Below are 9,517 nucleotides of genomic sequence, written 5' to 3'. Positions count from 1 at the left end.
AAAGCCAAAAACAAAATCAAAAATCCATTTATTAATCCAACTTGGCTCTGTCTCTTACCATTTTCGGACACCAGCAACAATAATCCACAATCTAAACCCCCCCCAAAGTGCACACATTTTTGAAGTTGCCAAAAACTTAGCTTTAATCTGGTTCTGACTCTATCCAAATTAAGGAAAAAATTCGGAGTTGAAGTTGCCAGAAGTGAAAATTCTGTTGAATTTGAGTCGATAAATTCTTGAGAAATTTCCTCAAAGCGCGTTGATTATTGGGTTGGTGGAATCAATTAGGTGTTCAATATTTGAGCCGTATCTTCTAGGGTTTTGTTCATTTCACTGTGTGCTCAAGAGCCTCTCTGTTTGGTCTTTTCTGATTGGTGAGATTACTTTTCTTTGTTTTATTTCATTTCAACGCTTGTTGCTGTGTAATTAAGGTGCCATTTTCTTTAGTAATTGAAAGGGCTTCTTGCAATTACCTGTAATTTCATCAATAATTGCAAGTCATTTTTACTGTGCTGATACTTGTTTGCTTGCTTATTTCCTATTCCCTCTGACCAATTTGATGTGACACGCTTTTCTTTTTAGTAGAATGACGAAATAATTTTGATTTTTAACTTCTTGTTTTACCTTAATGAGATGAATTATAGCCATACAAATATTTATGTGATGTTTTAAATCACAAATTTCAAGTCTTTTTTTCTTAAATTTTGTGTTCAATCAATTTGTCGCATAAATCGGGACATAAGGAGTATATTGTTTGTATAATACAACAATGAAATATCTTTGTGCTACATTGTGGTGCTAATTTGGGGAGCAAGTCCAAACCCCATGATTGAAACTTAAAACGTAGAGGCTATAGAGAAGGATTTTATTAGTAGTTGATATTGATGAGATCAGAGTGAAAGCCATGGCTTGAGTCATTTAATAGAATAGAGTGTAGAATGAAACTTTTCACATAGTAATAGAGTTTAGTCTTATTATAAACCCATCTTAGATTCCCACTTGCTTTTCTGGCTTTCTGTGTTTCAAGTCTCAAATAGAATTGTGTTCGGATAGTATCTAGCTGCAGTGAAATAACAACTTTGAAATCTAAATAGTGAGTGTTATGTTGTCGGAAGAATCGCTGAGCAGTTAAGGCATTGGAGTGACGATTTGCGATTACAGGTCAAAATCCCCGTTATGACACTCAGTATGAGCGCAGCTGCTCCAGTCTTCTCGGCAGGATTATTTGGTACTTGTGCTTGTGTTTAGTAGCGGTTTGCTAGGTGGATCAGTTAGCAAGTTGTCCCGAACACCATTGTCACGATAAAAAAGGTGAGAGTTATGTCCTATAGACGTCCTGGAAATTAGGTTAGAGTAGGAAGTCATTAAACTAGATAGTAAAACTTGTAGTGAACAAACAACAACAACAACAACAACAACAACAACAACAACAACAACCCAGTAAAATCCCACTAATGGCGTCTGGGGAGGGTAGTGTGTACGCAGACCTTACCCCTACCCCCAAGGAGTAGAGAGGCTGTTTCCGAAAGACCCTCGGCTCAAAAAAACAAAAAAACAAAAGGACAAAAAGGAGACAATATTAGTATCACAACAACAATCATAGGAAAAATAGGAACACCATGAAATCCAGAAGAAAGATGTAAAGCAAAGGGAGACAATATTAGTATCGCCACAACAATCATAAGAAAAATAGGAACACCATGAAATCTAGAAGAAACATGCAAAGCAAAAGCGATAGCTAGTAAATAGGACCTGCACTGAAAAGTGAAATAGTAAGACACAACATTGCCACTAGCTATCTTAAACAAAAACCCTACATGGCTAGTCCGACAATGGTACGAAGTAAGGCACGACTCAACTAGCTCCTAACCTACAACCCTAATACTCGACCTCCACATCTTCCTATCAAGTGTCATGTCCTCGGAAATCTGGAGTCTCGCCATATCCTGCCTGATCACCTCTCCCCAATACTTCTTAGGCCGCCTTCTACCTCTTCTCGTGCCCTCCAGAACCAGCCGCTCACACCTCCGTATCTGGGCTTCTCCTTTGAACATGTCCGAACCATCTAAGCCTCGCTTCCCTCATCTTGTCATCAATGGGAGCCACGTGGACCTTCTCCCGAATATCATCATTTCTAATCTTATCTATCCTAGTGTGCCCGCACATCCACCGCAACATCCTCATTTCTGCTACTTTCATCTTCTGGATATGTGAGTTCTTAACGGGCCAACACTCAGCCCCATACATCATGGCCGGTCTAACCACCGCTTTATAGAACTTATCTTTGAGTATCAGTGGCACTCTCTTGTGTAACAGGACTCCAGATGCTAACCTCCACTTCATCCATCCTACCCAATACGGTGTGTGACATCCTCGTCGATCTCCCCTCCCCCCGGGATAACCGAACCAAGGTACTTGAAGCTGCCTCTACTCGGGATGACTTGCGAATCAAGCCTCACATCCACGCCCACTTCCCCTAGTTCAGCGCTGAACTAACAAATGTTGACTGAATACATATGCAGAATCAGCCAGCTACAGGAGGGGTTTTTGTTTGGGGGGGGGGGGCTGAATAGATGCTTGACCCTAATTTGACAGAAATATTCTCCATTCAGATATTAAAGTTGCTACAACACGACAAAATCTTACGTGGTATTTCTCATGTGGAGCATGAGGTTCTCAGTAAAAGTACGCAACAGGAATTTATAATTTTTGGATTCAGAAGATGTCTTATTTCCCTTCCCGTATGTGTGGTAATATTGACTTTAAAGGTCACGTCTCTAACCAAACTAAAACGACTAGATAGAAGATTCAAGTCAAGAGGGCTCTCTTAATCTCATACTTAATCTCACATGGATGTATAAGTTGCTAATCTATGTTCTGACAAACCAGACCTAATGCAAGTGTAATAACAACTAATCCTAATTCCTTAGTTACAACTAGTGAATATTGTTTATATAGATTCTTTGTTTCCATTATATTATGTTCTTAGCTTAGTCTGCATTGATTTCAAAAGAGTTTTAGGTCTTTTGGAATAACTTTGCTCTTTGTGATTTTAGGTCAATCTTGTCCTGTTTTAACACTGTCAATCATCGTATCGTTGCCCTTAACCCGTACATCTAGAGGTTAGACATGTACTAACTCAGGCAACCTTGTCATATTTTATCTTCTATGTGTACTACTTGCACCATCTGTCGGCTGTGATTATCTCTAGTGGTCCAATCTTGTATGATGTATATTCATCTTATTCTCTACAGTTCTACCACATTCATATTATGGATATATTGGACCTTCGAGGCAACTTCGATACAACATTGTTTACCTCTATTCAGCAATCTCTTCGCAATGTCATTTTTCATGCATGATGTTGTTAATCCCATGGACAAGTTGTAACAAATATACAATTTGATTGTCCTTGTTGTAGTAACCTCGATGTAGTTCCAACATGACTGCTAAATCTCCATAACTGCTAAATTTGCATAGTGGATATTCCTTTTCTTTGTAAATACAATTGTGCAATAAATGAGTTTATATTTATATTTGTATGACTTTTAGACTTTTATTTTTTTGATACTCAGTGAAGTCGTCGGACTTCCCTGTTATGCACTCTAATAACATGCCTCATACAGATACTGTAAAGGGCATAAATGTTACTTTAAGGGATACACCTTCAAAGTATTTAACTCAAACAGGTAGTGTAGTACAGAATTGAAGGAGGAGACACGTTGTTGGTAAATTTCTGAAAAAAGCAAGGGAGGAACTCTGGGAAATAAAATGTAACACATAGAGAAGGATGAGGGAGCACGTTTAGTCCAGAGTGGCATAGTCCAAGAGTAGCATCACTAAAAGTGTGATATGAGAACACATTAAGATTATGAACAAACTTACGAAAAAAAATTAAGAGCATGACCAAACACTGATCATCTTCCTCGTGACACTTGTGTCTTTGAAATATACTTTTTTTGGCTCAAATGAAGCAAATTTTAAATCCTTTTAGAATGTCAGAGATCCTTATCTGAATGAGTTTTTTAAAGATAAGAATCAGCTGTATTCCTGGAAATTCTCAGCTAGTGATTTAGCTAAAGTGCTTCTATACAATATTGCGACTTAATTTTCTCTTAATTTTTAGCATAGTTTGCAGATCAGTTTTCTTATCTACTGAATTGAAGAGATAACTTATCCATTTTATCCTCTGTGATTCAACTGAAGTGTATAACCTTAGTGTATATTATTGATTTGGTTTACTGAGGACTTTGATTTTAATTGACCAGGTGGAATGGAGATATCATTGTTAAAAGTGCTTCTCAACAATATCACCTGTTTTTCCCATTTATCATCAAGTGATCACATAAGTGGTGAACTGGTTCGTAAATATTATTGTAAGATTGAGGATATACTGAAGCTTGTAAAGCCGATTCTTGACGCCATCGTTGATGTTGAAGCTGCTTCTGGTGAGCTGCTTCTGAAAGCATTTGCTGGGCTGGCTCAATGTGTTGATGAACTGAGGGAGCTATTCGAAACCTGGGAACCGCTGTGCAGTAAAGTTTATTTTGTACGTTTGGAGATCTATCCTCTTGTCATAACTTTCATGTCTTCAATAAGCAGATTATCTTATTACAGTCTGCACTTAATAGTACTTAAAACTTTTAAAATTAAAGAAAACTCTATTGTTGTTTCTTTTTGTGCTTATAAAATCTTCATGACTAACATGTAACACATTTTCAGTATTTTCAGCTAAATTGTATAGTATCTTTCTTGCTGATGTTTTGATTTTGGATGATATGTAGGTCCTGCAAGCTGAACCATTGATTGGGAAAATTCGATCATGTAGCCTTGAAATACTTGAGCTTCTTAAATCTTCTCATAAAAGCCTTCCTGCTGATGTAACTTTGACAACTCTTGAGGTAGGAACTAAGAACATGTCTGTTCTTTCTATCCTTTTAGTTTTCATCTAAGTTGCTCGAACTCTTCACTTTTGGTGACGCACCCGTGTCGACACAACGTGGGTGTGGGATCCGTAGCGGATCTGGTCAACCGCTTTTGGGTACTTTGACCAAAATCGACGGAGAAATTCAGGGTAGAAACAAATCAAAGCAAAAGCTAGGGTTGAAACTGAAGAAAATGGAATACCTTGTATATAGAAATTTTTATGTCAGTCTTTTTCCTTTTATCCCCTTCTTTGATTCTCCTCTTGATCAATATTTTCTCTTCTTGGAATACCTTGTAATTTTTTCCACATAATGTTTTTAATTTAGACATATTTCTAGAACTCTATTTTTAGATATTTGAATTACTTTTAGCTGTCCCCGCACCTATATCCGTTACCTGGATCTATACCCCGAATCTGAAAATTTACATCATGAAGGAGCCGACCTCTAGATCTACACCCGAGTCCGAGCAACTTAGAGTTTCATTCATCTGACCCTGCTGTGAAATCTGCCTCCCTTCTCTCTCTCTCTTTCTTCATTGTGTTTGTCAATTTTCCCCCATTTTTAACGTGGATGTCTTTTGTTTGGATGGCAGCTCTATATACTGAAAATTAAGTATGTAGATTATGAAATGATATCAATGACAATCACAAAGGTTATTAAAGCTCAAGTGGAAGGCTTGGGAACCAGCTCAGATAGCTTTGCCAAAGTTGCTGATTGCCTAAGCTTGAACTCAAACCAAGGGCTTTTGATTGAGCTCGTGGCCCTTGAAAAATTGAAAGAGAATGCTGAACAAGCTGAAAAGAGTGAAGAAGTTGAATATATTGAGCAAATGATAACTCTTGTTTCTCATGTGCACGATTGCTTTGTCACCACAAAACAGTCCCAGAGCTGTACCGCTGTGCCAATACCTCCTGATTTTTGCTGCCCTCTTTCACTTGAGTTGATGACCGACCCTGTAATTGTTGCTTCTGGTCAAACCTATGAGAGAGCTTTTATTAGGAGATGGATTGATCTTGGCCTCACTGTTTGCCCCAAGACACGGCAAACTCTGGGACATACAAATCTCATTCCCAATTACACTGTTAAGGCACTTATCGCAAACTGGTGCGAAATAAACAACGTAAAGTTGCCTGATCCCATAAAGTCCTTGAGCTTGAACCATCCATCTTTGTCACCAGACTCCACACAATCTTTAGGTTCTCCGAGAAAGAGTTTGATTTCATCAAGTGTAAACCAAAGAGAGGAATCATCTCCATCTGATCCCCGTTCCTCTTCAGAGGAATCTTTACCTGGAGTTCATGGTAATGTACTTGCTTTTGATGTTGAAAGGATACATATTAAGAGTGAAGACCGGATGGCCCACTCTGGAGAGATAAGTTCACATGGTCATAGTACATTAGTAGCTGATGAACAGTTCCCTCTGGGTCATAATCGAACAACCTCGGCACCCAGCACGCTTTCTAATTCAAACTTTTCCCCTGTAATTCCTGGTGATGGAAACAAGGTGTCAGAAGATACTGCTGTTGCTTCAGGGGATGTTGGGTTGGATTCCAAGCCTGCTGCTTCTGTCCTTCCAAAGGAGCCAGAATTTCCATCTACACCAGAGATGAGACCTCGTAATCAACTGATCTGGCGTAGACCAACCGAGAGGTTTCCAAGAATAGTTTCTTCAGCTACAGTTGAAAGAAGGGCTGATCTTTCAGAAGTTGAGGAGCAAGTAAAAAAGTTGATTGAGGAGTTGAAGAGCACTTCCCTCGATATGCAGAGAAATGCTACGGCTGAACTCCGATTACTTGCCAAGCATAATATGGATAACCGTATGGTAATTGCAAATTGTGGTGCTATCAGCTCGTTGGTTAACCTACTTCACTCAAACGACATGAAAGTACAGGAAGATGCTGTTACTGCACTTCTCAACTTGTCAATTAATGACAACAACAAGTGTGCCATTGCAAATGCTGATGCAATCGAACCTCTGATTCATGTCCTCCAGACAGGGAGTGCCGAGGCCAAAGAAAATTCTGCTGCTACTCTTTTTAGCCTTTCCGTGATGGAGGAAAACAAGATGAAGATTGGGAGGTCTGGAGCAATCAAACCTCTTGTTGATTTATTGGGAAATGGAACTCCAAGGGGCAAGAAAGACGCAGCGACAGCTTTATTTAACTTGTCAATACTTCATGAGAACAAGTCTCGTATTATACAGGCTGGTGCGGTAAAATATCTCGTAGAGTTGATGGACCCTGCTATTGGGATGGTTGACAAGGCTGTTGCAGTTTTGTCCAACCTTGCTACCATTCCTGAGGGACGAGCAGAAATCGGTCAGGAAGGAGGGATTCCTCTTCTAGTTGAGGTTGTTGAGCTGGGCTCCGCAAGGGGTAAAGAGAATGCAGCCGCTGCTCTCTTGCAACTATGCACTAACAGTAGCAGGTTCTGCAACATGGTTCTCCAGGAAGGAGCTGTACCTCCATTAGTTGCATTGTCGCTGTCTGGCACCCCAAGAGCAAGAGAAAAGGTCTGATGCCAGAAACTTCATCCATTTTCTTTCTTTAATTTCTTTGCAGTGATAGTGGAGTAATATTTTTGCACCATCAGGTTAAGTTATCCAGCAAATAACAAGTATAACTACTTATAGCAGAAGTAATATGATAGCTTGGAAAATAGAGTAAATAACCTGTTATAACATGTTAAATTATACTTGTATCACTTAATCAACCCAATAATAACACCTTGAAATTGGAAGATAGATGAACTAGGGATTAGGGTTGAATTAACAAGAACTTAACCATAAACTTGATAAACCCTTGAAATCACAGTAATAATCACTAATCAAGGATAGAAGAAAGAAATGATTAACCTAAATTAAATGACTCATACAAGAATTACTTAAACCTAAATTAATCCAAGAGAGGTCATTGAGGAGAAATGAGACGAGCCCTGCACTCACATTGAGTATCCATGTTCTTCATCAAAAAGCTAACTAATGAAATAAACCCTAAATGTCACTATTTATAGTAGCTATTAACTAATTACAAAAATGACCAAAATAGTCCATGGCTAATTTGCTCCTTCAATCGGACATTTAAGCTTGATCATTGTCCTTTTAAAGCAATCTAATGACTTGATATCAACTTGAAAGTTCCCCTTGCATTAAGTTCTAATACGTGCCTTAACACTCTAACCCTTTTTCATTTCACTTTTGTGGCTACATGCAGGCTCAACAACTCCTCAGCTACTTCCGAAATCAACGGCATGGTAATGCAGGAAGAGGTTGATTTATATATTCAACATTCAGGCACATACTTTTCTTTTATTTAACTGATAAAATGATGTGGGTAAATTTGATGTTATAAGTACTGTATGTGGAGATCATAGTTCCTAGAATGTTTCCAACATTTGTGATATCTGCAAAAGAATGGCTCAGATGATTCTACCTGAATAGCTTTGTATGTAAATGTGGAGAAAATTTTAGACAAGCAAGAAGTTGCTGATTGCAGCCTTCGTAATTTTACAGTGGTGAGATTGGTAGATGACAACTATTCTTTCTGTACTTCGATATATAAGTACACTGTACCAATACTTGAGTTCTAGATTTCAAATATTTAGATACCACTGTTAGTTGCTCACTGAACTTGTATTTTCCCAGATCAGATGTTTGGATTTAGGGGCGGCTCATCACGGTTGGTGGCCTAAAGCCAAATCTTGCTGAGAGGCTTTATTTTTTTTTATAATTTTTTTTTGTATATATTTTATTTGAAGTCTTTTTTCCTAACACTTTTTATTTGGAAATTAAGTTTAAACCATCAATATCAAATTAAGTGACTACTTACTATGTTTTAAGGAGCTTTCAAGGTTAACAAAATATATTTCCAGAGATTTTGATCATCTAGTTGAACTCAATTTTTTATCACTAAATAGAAAACAAAATATATTCTCATACCCGGTCAGCAACAATAACAAATCAATTAAAAATAATACTTTTTACTTTGTAAAATACTCATTTAAAATAAATAAATAAATCATAGACCTAGTGAAAAATGGGGCCCCAACATTTTGGGGGCCTAAAAGCCGTTGCTTTACTCGCCTTACCTTTCAGCCGGCACTATAGATTTGGTATATCATAACTGTAGCAATTAGACAATTTTTTTTGGTATATGAGTATTTGTATTCAGTAATATATTAATTCACATAATATCTTGATTGATGGAGAAGAAAATGTTCATTGATTATTGAACCTATTCATTAGTCTGTAAGAAAACTTGGAGAGATAGATCGATGGTCCATTCCGTTGTACAAACAAGAAAGGTTGGATGTATATGGAAGAGAATACAAAATGGAAAATAAAAACAAAAGATAAATGAAGTAACGCTCTTCAGAAATGAGATCGAATGAGAAAAATTGGAGCTGAATTGGGAAGATTTTGCCAAGCCCCTTACAGTAAAAAGTGATGGTTTAATTAGGTTGATTATTGAACCTACAGTAAAACGTTCATAGATTATTGAACCTATTGGTTGGTTAGTGTGCAAGACAACAATGGAGAGATAAATCGATTGTTCATTCCATTGTACAAACAAGATTAGTTGGCCGTATAT

The 9,517-nt window shown here is 37.8% G+C and overlaps 1 protein-coding gene across 2 annotated transcripts; it reads left to right on the top strand.

Annotated features, from left to right (window-relative positions):
- Positions 1–8,551, top strand: LOC104104045 (U-box domain-containing protein 4-like). Of its 2 annotated transcripts, XM_009612032.4 has the most exons (6): positions 1–374; positions 3,057–3,122; positions 4,269–4,549; positions 4,785–4,901; positions 5,521–7,440; positions 8,141–8,551. In XM_009612032.4, exons 3-6 carry the CDS (start codon positions 4,274–4,276, stop codon positions 8,198–8,200), a joined length of 2,373 nt encoding a protein of 790 aa, XP_009610327.1. In that variant the 5' UTR covers positions 1–374; positions 3,057–3,122; positions 4,269–4,273; the 3' UTR covers positions 8,201–8,551. The 2 variants fall into 2 exon arrangements, with proteins under 2 accessions (XP_009610327.1, XP_009610326.1); XM_009612031.4 differs by lacking the exon at positions 3,057–3,122 and having other exon boundaries at positions 2–374.
- Positions 8,552–9,517: the final 966 nt, after the last annotated feature.

Source organism: Nicotiana tomentosiformis, chromosome 1 (assembly GCF_000390325.3).
Source record: "Nicotiana tomentosiformis chromosome 1, ASM39032v3, whole genome shotgun sequence".
Taxonomy (NCBI): domain Eukaryota; kingdom Viridiplantae; phylum Streptophyta; class Magnoliopsida; order Solanales; family Solanaceae; genus Nicotiana; species Nicotiana tomentosiformis.
This window is presented reverse-complemented; position numbering and strand designations above follow the sequence as displayed.